The sequence below is a fragment of the Hyposmocoma kahamanoa genome, unplaced genomic scaffold (assembly GCF_003589595.1).
Source record: "Hyposmocoma kahamanoa isolate Upper Pololo Valley unplaced genomic scaffold, ASM358959v1 64, whole genome shotgun sequence".
NCBI classification, from domain to species: Eukaryota; Metazoa; Arthropoda; class Insecta; order Lepidoptera; family Cosmopterigidae; genus Hyposmocoma; species Hyposmocoma kahamanoa.
In genome coordinates this window covers 13,897,112-13,916,571 of record NW_020653852.1, presented here as the reverse complement: position 1 = coordinate 13,916,571, position 19,460 = coordinate 13,897,112, and the positions used below count along the sequence as shown (strand labels likewise).

The window sequence follows — 19,460 nt, the reverse complement described above, 5'->3', positions numbered from 1 at the left end:
ATATCAAAAATAGTAAAATAAACAATTTTTAATGTGCTAAAGAACGTTTTATTCTTTTAATTATTTAAATTGTGTATGTACATGTACTATACAAATAATAATAATTTTAAATATGTAGATTTAAAGAAGAAATCGCCGACTACATGTAAAAATAAGATTTATTCCGGTAAGCTTAATAACAAAATCACAGATACAGTGAAGACGCGGCTGTAGTACGTTAACAATAAACCGTCTCAAGGGGTGAAAACGGTCACCGTGAAACCTCTATAGATAGTTTATAGGGTATTCAGACATAGAAACAATGACGAGTCAATCTAGATTCCTACTCTAAAACAATTTTAAAAACTCCTCACCATCACATATATAATTTTGTTAACAACTTGCTTATTTGTTTTACGAACCGACATTATTAAACAGTTTTCAACTTGGTTGTTCATAAATACTCCTAATACAAAACGGTGCAAAAACCGTTAACTTCCGCTTACCGATGTAAAACGTTACTTTATAGATAATTTTTATCTAAAAATATAAAATAGGCTCACCCGCATATTTGTTCTGCAAACACTGGTATGGAGACTTAGGGTCGTATTCCAGAACTGTACTCAATGCTCAAGTCAGGATTTGAGCAGACTTGAGTATGATTTGAAGCACTGGAAATACGACCCTAATGGCAAGGACTTGAGTATGATTTTCAGTGCTCACTGCAATACAACAGACTTGCTTCATCATCTACCCCCTTATATGGTTTAACGGTGTTTTACATTATTTATGTATACTTTTTTCTTAAAACAATAAAATAAATAAAATAAATAAAAATAAATAATGTCCCATTGGTGGGCACGGATCATCTCTCAAGCGAGGATTTATGCCATACAATGCGGGTTGGCGACTTCATACGTTTTCCGAGTGTTGTGAACCTTTTTCGATATGTACGATGTTTTCCTTCACCGAAAAGTTCATGCTAGTAGGTCAAACCACTAAGCTACCAGAGCGATTTATTTGTTATGGTATAAACAGACTTGTTTATATTGTAACAAATATTTAAAACAACCAAAACGTGTCAAACACGGCGTTTTTTACGCCCTGAATAATGCACGCGTTATAACAGACAATCGAGACCAGTTAAAAGCAAGCCAAATATTACCTTGGCGATTTTTCACTGAAGCGAAAATTTGTCAATCTTCACCTTTTATTACTAAAACAATAATTCGCCAATTAAGGTATTCTTCTTCTTATCCTATCGATAGCATACACTATAATACCTGCCATCGTGGAGAAAGGTTTTTCCAATCGGCGGCGTAAGGTACTCGCCATTTTTTGCCCAGGGTGCGCCTGATGCACAGGAAAGGAATGATACATCGTGCGGGGAGGCTCCTTTCGTGCACCCCTTTGTGGTTAAATTATTATGGTTACCCTTTTTTGACACCAATAAAGAGAAAATCTAAAAGCAAAGATAGGGCGCATTCCCATTATATTGTGACGACAGATAGTCGTGCAGTTTAGAAAGTGTCGTGGCTTTTATATTTAAATGAAGTTGTTCACCAATACTAAAACAAGATTAACTGTCATTCCGACGTTTTTGTTACAACGTTACAACGATAGACTGTCACGATTATGGGAAGAGCTAGAACGACAGTCGTCCAACGATAAATAACACGTCACAATAAAAATAAGACGACAGATAATCATAGCTTCAAACGATTCTGACGTGCAAACGACAAGACAGTTGCCGGGAAGCAATAAATTATCTAGTGGGAACAGCTAGACACACTCAACGTCAACGCTCCCAGTCGCTCAACGATAAAATAAACGTCCACGACACTGTCATGACAGATAGTCGTAATATGGGAACAGGCTAGACGCGACAGTCGCCCAACAATAAATGAAACGTTACGACAAAATGGGAACGCGCCCCAATACATATACGACATAAGAACTTATATAACGTACCTGTGAGAAATAAAACAATACAAAGCATTACTTCTTTATGTTACTAACCGAATATATTGAAATAATATTACAGACGTAAACAAAGAATTTATTATAAATTTTATTAATTTCACCTTTTAAGTAAGCCTTATTTTTATCGCAAATCAGTAACTTGCAATTTTTTCATTAGGTAATTTTTTGTGTCTCGGTCAGGATGATTTTCCGCAGCTATTACATCATACAGTTTCTTCAATCCACTTACGTAGCCCGTGAGAAGCTGCCTATTATAACCTCGAGGCACAGCTTGAAACTGGGCCATGACTGCAGTCGATCGGCCGAGGAATACGCGCATCTCAAAACAAAACGGAATACCAAGATCATACGCGTAATCGACGCTGCTACCACAGCGAACCTTTCCATTCATACTCAACATAGATTCATTGACGAAAATCTGGACCACGCCAGCTCTCTGATTTATCCTATTTGTAATTTCATTGGCCAATTTCAGAACTTGCAATTTGTTTGGGATTTTCACATCTGCATAGGCAAAAGGGTGGAGTAACGAATGTCCATTCATACGAATCGATATATACGCCCTCGTTTTATCTTTATATGTTAATAGCGCATCCCTTATGAATACAGTTTCATTCTCAGAAAAGGGTCCACTACCAGGATAATATACCGAAAATTGGCTTTTGATTTTTGGGCATGCACTCCATTGAAAACCAAAGTTCCTAGTCAAATCGACTCCAAAGGCCAAACCATCGTCTGATGGTCTCATATTTTTTTTCCAGGATAGGCGATTCTGAAAAAGCATTTGATAAAGGATAAGGATCAAATATGACCCAGCCCCGGCGCAAAAGAAACCTATGCCAGAATTCTGCTTCCCAAGCAGCACACCCATATCTAAATATATACTATAAGACATCTAATAGAATTTAATTCGATTGAATATTTTAAGAGTTCAAATTCCCTCAAGATATCTCAAAGAAGGTTTCTAGATAATTTAAAGTAAAAGTGGGCACAACTTTATTAATAGATCACAAGAGTGCTTTGAGAAACTATCTGTAGGTAGTGTTAAGAGTCATTCTTATCTTTTTTCTGAAGTAACCCTTCTAGAATGCTACAAGACCATTTGTAGAATGTAGACAGTTTTTATTTAGTCTTGTAGATAGTTTTTAGATAATTTATAGTCTATGATAGTTTTCTTAGTAATGCTATTTTAAAACCAAAATACTAAAGCGTTACAAACATAGGACGCAATTCTCTTAATACTAATAGACTTCATGTTTAATGGCTTACAAAATATAAACTATATAAATTGCAACATGGCGAAATTAGATATAATATTTCTGACTTTTTCGCGCAATGTTTAATCGGTTGGAAAGCGCAAATTGACGTGCGACTTTAAATACATTGTCATAAAAGTAATGCGCTCGCTAAATTTTAAATATTTAAGTATAAAATATAAACTTAATAAAAATACAGTTATCGATTTTCGGTTTTAAATATTTATAGAAAGCTTAAATATACAAAATAACTCACAAAACAAACTATTTCCAAGAAGTTCTAGGCTTTTTCAAGTTAGATTTACTTTTTAAAAAGAAAAGAAAATTTTCTCGGCTACTTCATAGTCATTCTTTAAAAATAAAAATGGCGATAAGAATTTAAAGCTTTTTTCAAAACACTTTTTTTTATAGCTTTCTCTATAGAAAAACTTTAGAATACAAAAAGATTATTTTTACTTGCTGTAGTTTACTTGACCTTGTAGAACTTACACTCCTATGAAGTTTTTATGATTGTCTACAAAACGCGATGTTTCTAAGCGATTTTTTCTTTTGACAGTATTACAAAACCTTTATAAATATTAAGCGCATTATGCAATAAAAAACTTATAAAAACACTAGGTCAAAAAAACAATTGAAAAAATCAAATTTGTCGTAAAAAAGCGTTATTCTGTATAATTATATGGAATGTGTTATATATGACTAGAAAGGTGGATAAATTCCCTATCATATAAATATAAGGAATATTTTAATGACATACCTAACTTATGTTGGAAGAAATAAAATTTTCATTATAAATTTGAGGTTATTTCTTTACGCCAACCACATTTCACACAATGATTTCACTGTATTCCATTGATAGACGGCACAATACACATTCACAACATTGAAGTACAGTAGTTTACGCGCTCATTTCTATTGTTTTTATCATTTCACTACACGGAATTACTTCACAATGTTTATTTATTTGTCAACAAACAAATGCCGGCCATGACCGGCCCGAGCGCGAATTACGACTATTGTATCCAGCGTTGCCAATTTGTAGGGAATTCCCATCAAACGTCCCAAGTCTACCTATTTAAACGTAGTGACATGTAAAGGAATATGAAAAAGCTAAAACTTTGAATTTAAATTGTAATGTCATCGCAGTACTGTCTAATTTTGCTTGCAACAATTGAAAGGCGTAAAAAAAACACCATATTCAGCTTCTACTGGAAACTTACCAAAATGCACCATATGTAGCTTCTAGTGAAAAGTACTTGAACACAGGTATATGGAGTAGCCTTTATTATTTATAAATATATTTTATATGTAAATGTTGAATTTTATACAATGCCATTCATTACGAGCTAGGGTGTCTGATTTTTTTCTTGAGTTTCGAGAATTCTCGTACCCGATTTCTCGAGTCAATCGAGAATTTTTTTTAAAACCGTAAAAAATCAGCTCAATCAACTATTAAACTAAATGTGAACTTTTCGAAACTTGTTTTGGCCTGGGTGTTCTGAGTTGTGCCCCGAAATAAATTCCATCGTTCTTGGTCCCAGGTTCGATTCCCGGTAGAACCAATTTGGGAAACTTTTGTAAATTGGTTCTGCTCTGGGATTCTGTTGTTCTGATATTCATGGGGAGTATGTACAGAGGTTCCCTAGTTTCAGACCAGGTGATTGTCTTACAATAGAATACCAACACCAGAACCATATAGAAAAGTTAATTTGTTAAATTGATCCTACCGGTATCGAACCCGGGAACGTCTCATCCAGTGCCCACAGTGCAAACCGTTAGGCTATCAAGGTTGTACCATTTGTATTATTATGCATTGTTTGCATGTGAAAGCTACAAATTGCTTAAACTTTAAAAAAAATCCTATTTAATTTGCAGTGTCAGTCTGCTTCAATTACCTTCTTTGTTTCTTAAGTTGGTATATTTTGTCATTCATCCAACTTTTGATTTTTAATGCATTTTGGCGGTGTAAGATGTTCTCTGTTAATATTTGTCACTTTCTCCTTAAGTTCAAGCTATGTTTACTGGATAAACTCCTGTATTCTCTCCTTTCTATGCACAGTTCACTCATTGATGTAATCATATACCAAAGCTTTAATAAAAATTTAATAAAATTTGATATAATGCCTAGGCACCAAAAACTAGTTCTAACTAGCAATGTTGACAAAGCTGTTTTTTTTAATTTTCGTAAGCCTTTGCTGGTTATGTACATATCCGATTGTCTGAAATGAGCCGAGCAAACAAATTTGTATATTTTCAGGATAAAATGTTCTTCTCGTCGCGATTCAGCTATTATATTTCTCCATAGTGAGCAAAGTATAGGTAAATATATCTCGAGGAAAACTGAAATAAATACATTTATTATGCAATGCCATAAGAAATGTACCGATGTTTCGATTTTATTAAATTCAAATTCAACGTAAAGCCAAACTTTCATAATCCTGAAAACCGATTCATAATAAAACCGTTATGCTTTAGGGAGTTTTGGATGCTTATTACAAAGAAAAGACTAAGTTTTGTTTGTAGACTAAGTTAGGTTTGTTTTGTAATATTCTAAAAAAAAACCTAAAAAAATACTTTCGGGATTATGGAAATTCATGCAAACGTTATTTCGGGCAAATGTATTTTCGGTCTTCTGATTCGTAACCCCAAGCCGTAGAAAGAGTACAACAATATTTGAAAGTATTACTAACATGTATTAAAAAATATTTTAATAATAACATTAGCATCAAAGCGACTCTATGAAATTTTTGTTCCAAATATTTCAAACGCTTGTATTTGAAACAATTGAAATTGACGTTTTGGGTCTCGTTCAGTCTTTTACGCAAGCTATGAGTCGGAAAGAGACAGTTAGCTATTTGATTATTTTTATTGCTTTTGTAATTTATATTTACGATTAATTTAAATATAAATTAAATACTATATATTTATACTAGTGCATAAAATAACACTTTTAAATGATAACTATGATAACACAATGTAGTACTTACTGAAAATATTTTTACTGCCTCTGTGGCCGAACGGTTATCATGCCGGACTGCCATGCAGAGGTCCCAGGTTCAATTCCCGGGTCGGGAGAAATATTTGTATGGCCTACATTTATTTTTCTCGTGAGTTTGGATGTAATTTGTGGTTGTCTACGTGTGTGTCCATGGCACCCGCGACAGAAGGTTTCCCTAGTGCGGGGCTATGTTGAGTGTGTACGTTATTATTATTATAGTGATTTTTGGGGATTTTGAACAATTGGCATTGGCAACGCTGATTGTATCGAATATATCCAAGGTTTACCACCTCCACCAGATCTTTTAGTATTCTTTACTTTATCCATTTTGCATAAACTCTTACAACGTCCAATAGAGTAAAAACCCTAATTGTAGTATGTTTTTAAATAAAATCTACTGAAGGCGCGCTATAACGTGTTTGTCAATAAGTACAAACACTACAGAATGTCTATAAATTAAATATATCTAGAATAAACTTAAGAACACTAGTGTTTAGAGTATTAATAGGCTTTACTGGATATGTATAGAACAATTTTACTAAAAATAATCAGTTGTTCTACAGATGAACTTAAAATAATGACTATAAGAGTAAATCTTAAGAGAGATTACACTTAATTAAGTTGTTTGGTATTGAGAAGGTTTTAAAATTTGGACTTGAGTGAAATAAATCTATAAGAACAACTTCTTTTTCTAAAACCATTTATAGAGAACTATTATCTAAATCTATACCATATTAAGACTGTTTATAGATATAACAGTTTTAAGGCATTTAAAGTGTGCTCCTTGGGTTGTATTACATAAGTTTAGTAGCAATAGAGCTTCTTGTGAAAGAGTTCGTCCAGGGAAGTACTGCCACCTTACCTATTTCTGCCGCCAAGCAGTAATGTCAGCATTACTGTGTTCCGGTTTTCAAGGGTAAGCGTGCTGATGAAATTACAGGCACATGAGGCTTGTCAATTTATGTCTCAGGGTGACGGGCGCAATGGCAGTGCCCCTCAGATCTTTGCAATTTAAAGCTCTAAGTGGCACTGCAACTGTTATGGACAGGCGTGTAGCTTACCATCAAGGGCACGATTTATTAGTTCCGTCACTTGATATTATACAAGGCGCGGACACGTCCAATATGCAGTGAGAATTATTATAATTCGAGTTTCATGCGGCCCAGGCCGCTGCGCGTAAGTGGCAATGGGTTCCCAGCAAGTCATAGCCAATGAGTTTTTGGCGTTTATCCAACACGCCAACGATATCATGGACGAAGTCAGCATAGTGCAGATCTGCAAATCCGACTTCAACGAGGATGAGATTTGCAGTGGCAAGATGCTGTTGTTCGAGAGTCTCGGCAAACCTGAGCAGATGCGATCTCGCCGGAGGGACGGAGGCGTGAAGAGTCTACAGGATGTTATCGCACTCCTGAAGGAGACTGACCCGGACGACGTGCCTACATTCGTGGCGAAGATGCTGCACAAACTGCCTCCCGTCTCGTTCGACCACGTCGATGTTACCAGGCTGCTGAAGGATATCAATTCCCTGAAGTTAAGCCTAGCCGAGTTGCTTCGGATAACACCATAAGTGAGCTGCTTGCCCAAGTTGCGTTATTAATCGACGCTGCTTCGGTATGTAGGTCACTAGACGTCTCTAATGTAACACGCGTCGTGTGGCGCAAAATGCATCCGTCAGCACAGTGTCGAGTCGGCACAAATGGTTGCGTCACCGATTGCTGCTGCCGTCACGCGTGATGTGCCACCCCCTGCTGCCCGCGCCACCGCCCCGGCGGAAACGTCACCGTCACCCTGTCAGCCCCTGCACGTGCATACGCCGCTGTAACCGCTTCTACCAGCCGACCCGCCATTTCGAAACTCGTGAAGAGTAAAAGTAAGCCCCGTGTGCCTGTCTCCGAAGTTGCAAAACCACAGAGGCAGAGGGATCAATGCGACTAGGACGGCTTCACAAAGGTGGTGAAGAGGAAGAGGAAGCCCACCAGCCTTAACCTGTGGCACAGCACCGAGAGACGACGCTACTGTACCTGTCGTGACTACATTACTCCACGAAGTCTGAGGAGATATTGGAGTACATCAGGCTAAAAGCCAAATACACCTTGAGGGTCGAGCGGTTGGAGTCCCGCCACAACGTAAGTTTTAATTCGTTTGTGGTGAGAGTGCCGACCAAACATCTGTCGGCCTTCATGAAGGAAGAGTGTTGACCGAAGGATGTCATATTTCGGCGATTCCGCGGCCGGTTACTGACACCAGATTGTGCCACACGTCGCCGACTAGTGCAATACGTGTAGATTAGTTGATAGTTTATTTTATTGTCATATTATATTGTATGTATGTTAGTTCTTAAGGTATATATTACATGGGTCATGTGGCCTGAAATAAATGTCTAAATATATAAATAAATAAAATAAAATAAAAAATAGCAATGTTTATCGCTAGGCTACGTATTTGTAGGTCTACATGAGACAATAATTTATAATAAAATGACGACGTCGGTGGCCTAGATCATTATGGGCGCTAGATGAGGAAGTCCCAGATTCTATTCCCGGTAGACCCAATTTTGAAAAAAACTTGTCTAAGCTGGTTTTAGCCTGGGTGTTCAGGGTACTTCCCCAGAGTTAATTTCGTTGCTCTGGTACTCATAGTACCGGGAATTTTCTAGTTTGATACGAGGTTAATTGGAGTGATTGTCTAGCTTATTATTATAATAAATCAATGTAATGATATGTACACACGTGTTGGCTCTATTTCGTAAGATATAATATGCATAGCCTGGCGATAAACATAGCCATTTTTTGTGTAAATGAATGAATTACTGACACCCGCAGTGTTCCAATGTTTTAATGTCTTTATTTTAAACTACAGGTTCCCTTGGATGGCACGAGAGTACGTCTGATAATCCTGACTGAGCTAGATACCATGTATATTCGACCACACCGCATAGGGTGTGTTATTACACGTAAACAATTAATTACAAGATTACAATGTAATATAAAAAAATCATGTCTACCTATTGTTTTTTATTTCTGTTTTCTTCATTTTACTATGTTATTCGTACCTTTATCGGTCACCATATACTTCCTCATAATAGTTTTTGAAGAATATAGAACAAAAACTGTTGAAGGCTTTTGTTTATACATGAATATAAATTATCTAACTCCATGTGCCTGAGCAAAAATAAAATGCAATATTGAATTCTGAGATGGGTTCTTTTGCGCCGGGACTGGGTTAATTTTCTATGGGCTGTGACCCTTCTTTTTAACGCATATAAAATGCTTATTAAATTATCGACAAACAACTATAAAACTTTCAGCAATATCGATAGGCTTAACAACAGTATATAACAAACATATAACAAAGGTACGATAAACAATAGTGAGGGACAGCCAAGTCGTTATTATTCATTAAAATATAACCAACCGTTTCAAAATACTATATAATAATCATGTTTTATTCAACGACCTGAAGCTGTTTCGCAAGGAAACATTTCTGAGTTGTTTTGTAAGATAGATTTCATGACTGATTTTACAAACTTCAAAGTCATGTTTCTCGATGAATATAGTACTCACGTATATGCCGTACTCCATTCCATCCGGGTTGACGCTGGGAAGAATCACCCACTTAACCCTTAAAGACATCTCTGAATTCTCATTGCAAGCAGTTAACTGCTGTATTACAACAAGAGCTAGGATAGTTCCTTTAGGATCTGCGTGTTGTCCCGAGTCTATGAAAATTATTGGTTTCTTTTTCTCTTCATCAAGACTCTTGTTATTTACTTGATTAATTACTACCTAAAATATTATATAAACGTTTTAACGAATTCATAATTATTAACAGTAAAGAAATAAATAAATAGGAGTGCATATTATCCACAGAACAATAAATACAGTTGAAGTGCTTAGTGGGCGTGTCACGTGTGCCAACAGTACGCGGAGTTCCGCACACTAGTGCTCAGTCCGCTATTTTTGCTTTGTACGTTACGATCGCGTCAATTGACTCGCGCAAAATCTCAAAAATGGTGGAAAAATGCCTTATTCTGCTATTTTGGAGTGCAAAAATGATAGTCATATCTACAATGTCATCCATATTGGTTCATATCATCGTTAAATCTTATTTTATTTAATTTTAATAAATTTTCAATTTATGTATTCTGTTTATCGTATTGGATTTTTTGTTATGAGAAACGAAGGTAAACATTATATCGCTGCAATATTGTCGACTTTTTTTGAAAAACGTTAATAGATGTTAATCGTTCGTCGTCATCATGGCAGCACATTAAATGAAATTTAAATATAAAATTAAAACATCGTAACTTGCAATAATAAGTATTGAACTTTCAACGATATGCCAACTAAGTAAAATTTTATTTATATTAACAATCCAGAATTTGTTACATCTTTTTAAATTAGAAACTATGACCAATCATTATCAAGATTAAATAGTGTTTAACATTATGATAGAGTGAATTTTGGCAACAGCGGTTCTGATTATAATGAGGCCATTCCCTTCCACTGCATTTTTTCCTTCGTGGTGTTGCCAACATACACTAGTGAATTTAAAAATATGACGACTTCAAATGAAACTTTACTAAGTACAAAAAAATTACATTATAAAACACATTTGGCATTTTCTGTTTACTTGACAGTTTTTGGAAATGAACTCATATTTTTCGGACTTAAATCGCGTATACTTTTGTGTTTTAAACCTTTACAGATCCCATTACTCACGACTGCGTTAGCCGTGATGTGTAATATAACATACACGATTTCGTTCTGAAATGAAAACACTTTCATTTCCAATGTGTAACAATCGCTAGAACTTAGAAACTCTATATATTTGTTTTTACAAATTTAATACAATCGATGAACAATGATGAGGGTTCTTAAACTCGAGTACCGACGATATTTTTATTTGACTTAATTTATTACGTAATGATTGCATACAATACTTTTTCTATGGATTCATAGAAAAAGTATTGTATGCATCCATTACGTAATAATCCAACACAGCCCAACCAACATTTAAAGATTATTTGTTAACAATCCACGACAACAAACTCAATCGAAAGCCAAACAAACGGTACTAAACAAAAATTAAAGAGATAGTATAAAATTGTCCGTGATTGGCCAAGTAATGCTTATATTTTAACCAATCAGGAGGCAGTAGAGCGTTTGAGTGGCGTCATATTTGATATTTAAATTATAAAAGCATAATACGGCGTTACTTTTTGAAACTCATTATTTAAAGAAAATTGAGATTTTGTGATTTGGTTTACGAAATTATAATTAACAGATTTATAGTATAGAAATAGAAAATTATTTTTTTTCATTAAAAAGATGTTCATGAGAAAGTTAGCAATTAACTATATCATAATAATAATGTCATCGAATGTGATAATAAGCGGTACCGCTATCACTCTTGGAATGGTATTGAAAATTAGATTTGTCCCTGTCTTACCTCAAATAGTGGCCTTCCTTCATAAGTCTTATGATTGCTATGTACTTTTACTAAGTCAGGACAAAATTGTTTTAACGCCTTTAAATATACCATCAGCTAAAATAACAAAAGAATGTAATTAATGCAATAGTTTTCTACAAGCAATTAACTGGTTATACAGGATATTGCTCACAAAATCTTACATCGAACGATAGTTGATGCTCCAGTCGTAGCAAGGAGATCTGGTACTACGTAATGCAAAAGTGAAGGGACATCCTCAGCGAGAAGAAGAATTCAAATCGTCTATTACGGATATTTGATAACAAAAATGTATAAGTAAATAATAAAATAAATAAGTGTTTAATAAACACGGGGATTTTTTAAATGTTTTTTTTAATATGCGCATCAAACTCTTGATACGGTGCGAATTACCTTTGTTTTTCAAAAAACGCGATACATGGGATCGTGGGAAGACATTAAATTATTATACCGTTACCTACGGTCAAACGTGCTCGTCGCATCCTTGTCGTAGACTTAGTATTACAACATTTTTTTTTATAATATCTACCAACGGGTCGAACAATCGCCTGATGGTATGCTACACGCCGGTCCATAACAGTTGCAGTGCCACTTAGAGCTTTAAATCGCAAAGATCTGAGGGGCACTGCCACTGCGACCGTCACCCTGAGACATAAGTTGACAAGTCCCATGTGCCTGTAATTTCACCAGCACCCTTACCCTTCAAAACCGGAACATAGTATTGCTATCATTGCTGCTTGGCAGCAGAAATAGGTAAGGTGGCACTTCCGTGGACGAACTCTTTCGCAAGGAGCTCTATTGAATATAAATAAATAAATATAAATATTATGGAATACAATTACAAACATATTTAATAGAATGCAGCAGTAGTACCAGCATTTATTTAGTCACGTCGTCACTCGTTTGTACATAGGGCGCCTATAAGTTTCCGGAACTGGCCACTTACATAAACAATATTTGAAAAGTAATTACAACATATGAAAATGGAACTCTTTGGTAGTAGAATACAGTTTGTTTCATCTGACTGTCACTTGTTTTTACATTGTGGCGTCATTTTAGAAATTGGTTGTCTACATCACCATGGATTTAACTCGTGAAAATTTTCGTGTTATGATTTTCTACGACTTTAAGTGTAATTTGACAGCTCAGTGGTGCTTCGCTCGGTTTCAAACTGCTTTTGGCGATGAAGCACCATGCAAGACGACTATTTATAACTGGTTTGCAGAATTCAAACGTGTGAATCTCAGTGACGAATTTCGTGACGGTCGCCCGTCCACTGCTGTGATCAACAAAAGCATTGATGCTGTGCGCCGTATGATCAAAACAGGCAGGCATGTGATATACCATGAGATTCGGGCATCTTTAGGCAGAGGCATTAGTCAAATACAATCAATAATATACAAACATTTGGGTGTGAAAAAGCTATGCTCTCGGTGGATCCCACGCAATTTGACTGAGGCTCAAAATACGGATCGCGTCACTTGGTGTAATGCCATGTTACCATATACCAATTTGGTGTGAGACATAGTAACAGGCGACGAAACATGGATTTATAGTTTTGATCCCAAAACAAAGCAGCAATCGTGTAAGGGTATATGGCTCTTTCGAGATGAGCCGAGACCAACCAAAGCGGCGCGCGTGCAAAGTGCCTCTAAGCGGATGATTGTTTTTTCTTTAATAATACTGGACACGTGGCTACTGTTGCTTTGGAGAATCGTTGTACCGTGAACAGTGATTGGTACACGATTTTTTGCCGGAAGTTCACTCGGAAGTTCACAAACTCCGTAAAAATATCATCCGCCGTATCATCTTACACCACGATAATGCCAGTTCTCACACGGCCAGACAGACAAATGAATTTTTGAAGGTGAACAACGTTGACCTTATGATGAGCCAACCCGCGTACAGTTCCGACCTGGCACCTTGTGACTTTTATTTATTTTCAAAAATTAAGAACCAGTTACGCGGTCCACAATTTTTATCACCTGAAGAGGCTGTCGAAGAGTATGAAAAATATGTTTCAGAGATTATCACGGAGGAGTGGCATAAATGTTTTCAAAATTGGTTCATTCGTATGAAAAAGTGCATTAACGCTAAAGAAGAATATTTTGAGAAACAATAAAGTCATTTTTGACCATTTATAGTATTTTTTTCTTATTCATTCCGGAAACTTATAGTGCGCCACACGTACCTATTGTTTCTTGTACCCTGACAAATCCCATATAACTTACATACGCAATTTACTTTACTCCACACACAAGGAGAAACTTAACATAATAATGTTAATAGTTAGCCTATACTCAGGACGTCACACGGCTATGCCACACGGAGGAAAATGCCTTAAATACCGTAAATAGAACATTTTACTGAATGAAGACTTCATTTTTATTTTAAAAACAACTCGAACTGCTTTCAAATATTTTTAAATAATTGCCAGTCTGAACCAGGAATGGCACATGTCAAATGTGAAAAAAAACACTTTTACTACACTGATCGAAAGCCTCAATCATATGGATTATTTTCTTCTAAATAACATAAGATCTTAAATAAAAGGAAGACCACGAAATTAAATTTAAATAATTAGGTACATTTAACTGCAACTTAAGTAACTTAATAAATTTAAATTATATAGTAAATATCTATACAAATTGTCACTGTTTTGATAATTTTGTTTCCTCTTGATTTATTTACCTTTTCATGGTGAATGTTTAAAATAGTACGTCTAAGTTTTGTTTGTAACTCCTGCGCACTTTCATACCGGTTCCTGTAAACTAAATCTTTTACAGGTTTATTTTCCTGAAGAAAATAATTTTGAAATTAATGTTAAATTTCATGGTCTTTATTTTATTTAAGATGCTATGTTATTTAGAAGAAAATAATCCTTATAATTGGGGCTTTCGATCAGTATAGTGAAATTACAGGTGGTTTTTTTTTTCACATTTGGCAGGTGCGATTCCTGGTTCCACTGGCGATTATTTAAAAATCTTTGAATGCAGTTCGAATTGTTTTTAAAATCAAAATGAAGTGTTCTTTCAATAAAATTTTCTATCTACGGTATTTAAGGTACTTTCCCTGCATGGAGCTTAACCATGTGACGCCCTGTGTAAGAATAGTCAGCAAACCGGAGGTTGCTGAAATTCCTGAAGAAGCTGAGGTGGCACGAGTAGGACCCTGCACCCACCACACGCAAAATAGGCGCCTTGACGTCGACTTACGGACACCAGCCTATTACACCAAATATATATAGTCCCACTGCAGGTCTCCTCTAACAACAATAGGACTTGGGCAATAGTTCCCTCGCGGGCTCAACACGATTTGGGCTCACACACAACATTAAATTGTTTTGCAGGTGTGTGTAGATTTCGTCACAATGTTTTCCTTTACCAAAACGCTCATGGTAAATTTCGCACCCGGATCCAAACCCGGATTCGAACCCATAAGCCTCTTACATGAGAGGCGGTAAGTTAAACCTTTAGGCTACCACGGCTTTTTATTATTTTTACTATTAATATTTATACGAAATCCTTCTAACATTATGTATGAAGATGGCAACTGTCCCCATTAATTAGTTACACTTGTTAATTGGCGGAAGTAGCCACCAGTTTTCTGGTGATTAGAGGCTACAACGAAACGAACGAAAACTTCTTAGCGAGGAGTTTCAAAGATAATAAAAATGACATAACGTCGCCTTACTTTGTCAAACTCATATCTTAAAGCACAAAGTAACAGAAATGGACTGTACATACAAATTGTTTGCAACCTGCTTTCACATCACATTTCCTTTTTACATACTGGCTTTTATGTATTCTTAAAGTAATCCAATCCAAATTAACATCCTTGATAAGAAATTTGAAATAAATATAAAGATTGCCATCTCTTGAATAATTACTCTATAAGATACGAGTTTAAGAAAGTAAGGCATTAGTAGTTTTACATTTGTGCCACTCCGCAGGCAATGGTACCTTATGGTCGCTTTAGACCTGTTACACCGTAAGGTACGATTATCTGTGGATACACATTTATTTACTGTGTTCATTCCCGGTGCAACTTCTTCAATACAAGTTTCTTCGTCCTTATCCCGTAGTGTGTTCAACATGTCGACGTAACAACGCCGCATGGATTTGCATCTGAATTAAATTTAATAACTTAAACATATGCATTAAAAAGTGAATAGTGAAGTATTAATTTGCTATAACTTCATATAGTATTTACTACATGCCTGGACACATAATTCGAGCCACCTTGCATTTTCAGTACTTTTTTATGATGCTAAATGATAGGACGAACAAGTCGTGCGCCTGGTAATAAACGACACGTCTGTCGATTGCTGTTGCGGTGCCAGCAAATGCATAGTCATTTCCGTAAGTCATTGTTGAAAATTTGAATTCGTAAAACCGGCTAAAACTTTTTCTTCGATGGTAACAATACTAGGCCCATTTTTAGGTTAGTGTTTCGTATTCTTTAATAATTTTTCGAATATATATCTATATAATATTTCAGGATACTACACTCCAATAATAAATAATACTTCTGATAATATTCTAAAATATTTAAATTTTTCTAATTATTAAAAAATGCAAGATTGCTCGATTTATGTGTATGGAGTGTATTACGAAATATTATTATTGTACGTTGCAAAAAATTATGGACAAGGATATATATTCAAATCTGTAAGACCTTATTGTTTGTTTACATAACACACAACTCATAAATGACAAACTTGTGAAATAAAAAATGGCGTTTATATTTTGGCATTTTTTCAACATTTTACCAAAAAGAAAGAGAAATTAATACCCAACAAAATTATAATTTTTGAAATTATGATGTTTGATTTTTGACAGGCAATAATAACATTCAGTGGCGGATTTGCACTAAGGCCGGGCCTAGGTCGACCAGATTTTAGGGGCGGCCAATCGTGACAAAAAATTCACTGATGATGATCATGAATAAGAAATAGCTCAAAGTACCTAAATATTCTAAACGCTCACGCTTATTGTGGCGGGCCGCACTGCACCGCAGCGTAAAACAATAATCTTCCTAAATCACTTTCGTATATTTTATGCACAAAATAATGAAATGTCAGATATCTATAATGTAATGTATAATTATTACATATTATCACTACCACGGCTTTCTGCCTGTTTGGTCGCGATAAACTCAAAAACTACTGAACAAATTTTCATGTGGTTTCCACCAATAGACAGAGTGATTCATGAGTGAGGTTTAAATGTACAATTTATTTAGTTTTTGTGTAAGTTGGATGAAATATGATGATAAATATTGAAGATGTCAGCAAAAATCATGCCGACTGAGTGTTTTACTGGCGTACGCCCCGCAACCTAACAGAGATATATCAAATCAACGTTCTAGAAAATTGTAGGTCATAAAAAGGCCTACATAAAATCAATCAATCAATCAATCAGCTTATTGCAGTCCACTGCTGAACATAAGCCTCCCCAAGTGTACGCCATAGTGCCCGATCACCCGTTTTCGGCATCCAATCTCTACCAGCGACCTTCTTCAGGTCCTCGGTCCATCTTGCAGGGGGACGTCCTACGTTACGTTTGCCGAGACGTGGTCTCCAGGCGAAAACCCGTATATTCCATCGCTCATCGGTTCTGCAACAGATGTGGCCAGCCCACCGCCACTTCAGCTTGCTACATTTCTGGACGATGTCCACATCTTTAGTCTTATAGATAACTTCGTTCCGGACTTTGTCCCTTAACGAGATACCCAGCATAGACCTTTCCATAGCTTGCTGAGCGACGTGTAGTCTGTGAGCCGGTTTGACCGTCATATTCCACGTCCCGGCTCCGTACGTCACGACCGGTACGACCCATTGGTTGAAAACCCTGGTCTTAAAACTCTGCGACGTAAACTCACTACGTAGTCTACCAGTATATGATAAGTGCCGAGACAGCGGCAGCTGGTCCTGGCTACATGACCTGAGGCCTAAGGCGGCCAAGACTACAAATCCGCCACTGCTAACATCGCCATAATAGTGAGTAAACCTTGGCCAAGGTCTTTTAGGTAAAAATATTTAAGTTTACCCAAGTGGATCAAGGTTTGCCCACTCTTCTAATATTAAATATCTATGCATAAGTATATAAAACACTTACCCACATAAACTTGCATCAAAAACTGGTATCGTAACTAAAAAATAAAAGTACGTATAATCAATAAGTAACACATCCTTTCATGCGAGTGTTTAGGCCATAGTTGCCACACTAGCCTAATGCGGGTTTGGAACTTCACACGTTTTCCGAGGCTTGTGAACCGTCTTCGACTTGCAAGTTTCATCAAGATGTTTTCCTTCACCGAAAATCTCAAAGTAAATTTCAAATACATAAACATAAATTACGAAAACTCAAAGGAGCGAGCCCGGAATCAGTCTCTGCTTGTGAGAGTCAAAACATTAGGATACCACTTTTCATCCGTTTGATCCTTCTGTACAATGTAGATAATCAGTCCACTGAGTCCAAAATCAGGTCAGGACTAGAGGAGAGTGGCCGCTCCTGGAATCGAATGAGGGGGAATCTGGAGCTGGGTATGGCAGCAGAACTGGTGACAAAGCAACCTATTTAAAATCACAGAGGGATCTAGAAAAGATGAACAGAAAAAGAACCAAGATTGGTTCGACGCATCCTCATACAGATATCAAAGTGCAATTGAGAGATACCAGCATAAGTTAAATTCGAAGTCACTGGATGCACATCGCAGTAAAGAAGCGTAACAGAATAGATTTAAAGTTCGTAAACTGAAAGATAAGTGGTGAAGGGAAAAAGCTGCTGCAAAGATTCAAATTACAAGTGGAGTAAAACAAGGTTGTGTCATAGCGCCTACACTCTACCTATAGTTCGCGTAGTGGTTATATAACAGTCGCTCTGCACTGGTGTAGTGATCGAAAATAGTGCAACTAACTGTCCAGACTAATAAAGGTAGATATCTAGGTTTAGAGCAAAATTCAAATTGCAAAAGACGCTGACGATGAGTGCTTCTTGGTCGACAGTATGGCGAATTTTTAAAGCTATATTGAAGTACCACTACATTAATCCTGTCAACGCTGTACGCCTGTGCGCACTTTGAAATGCAATATAATATAGAACTTATTCTCTATTCTCTACCGTTCAAATTCAAAGGAGGAAAATAGTCCGCTTTTTATTTTTTGTTAAAAGAAATGAAACATTATTATGTAGTAGACAATGTTCATATTGTATTGCTCGTTATAATACAGCGCCTGGATGCGGCAATTTCAGACGACAGTCAATTTGTCGGCTCACATGTTCACTGAAGGAACAGTAGTCCTTCTCGTCCTAATTTACAACCATTTTGGATGTACACGATTTGATTGGGTACAATATTTTATGACTTAATAAGTATTACAATTGGAATTCTTTCTGGAGTGGTCTATGGGCTCTACCAGCTGGGAGGGACTGGATAGCAATTTTCCCTTGAATTGGCTGTATATATATATTCGATATTTATTAAATTATACTTTGAAAACTAGAAATAAAAACATAATACATTATGTTTGAGCTTAGAAAATAATAAAATGGTTTGTAATATTCAAAACTAGAAGACAAGGTTTTTACTAAATTATCACATTTTACTTATTTGACCGAATTTTATTGCTATAATATTTTAACTTTTTATTTCTTTATAGGAAGTGATTAGTTAGACTACTTTTTTGCAATACAAATAAAACAAAAACTCTGTACGTACTATCGGTTACACAATGAAACATTTATTCTGGATAATAAAGTCGAGCTGTA

The 19,460-nt window shown here is 36.0% G+C and overlaps 1 protein-coding gene across 3 annotated transcripts; it reads right to left on the bottom strand.

The window, feature by feature from the left end:
• Positions 1–2,027: 2,027 nt before the first annotated feature.
• Positions 2,028–19,319, bottom strand: LOC113230995 (zinc carboxypeptidase A 1-like). Of its 3 annotated transcripts, none has more exons than XM_026465123.1 (6): positions 18,969–19,319; positions 17,808–17,841; positions 15,716–15,815; positions 11,671–11,766; positions 9,783–10,004; positions 2,028–2,734 (listed from the first exon to the last, which is right to left on the bottom strand). In XM_026465123.1, the coding sequence occupies exons 3-6, from the start codon at positions 15,803–15,805 to the stop codon at positions 2,084–2,086; spliced, it is 1,059 nt and encodes a 352-aa protein (XP_026320908.1). In that variant the 5' UTR covers positions 15,806–15,815; positions 17,808–17,841; positions 18,969–19,319; the 3' UTR covers positions 2,028–2,083. The 3 variants fall into 3 exon arrangements, with proteins under 3 accessions (XP_026320908.1, XP_026320906.1, XP_026320907.1); XM_026465121.1 differs by lacking the exon at positions 18,969–19,319 and adding an exon at positions 18,113–18,498; XM_026465122.1 differs by lacking the exon at positions 18,969–19,319 and adding an exon at positions 18,116–18,498.
• Between the last annotated feature and the right edge of the window lie 141 nt (positions 19,320–19,460).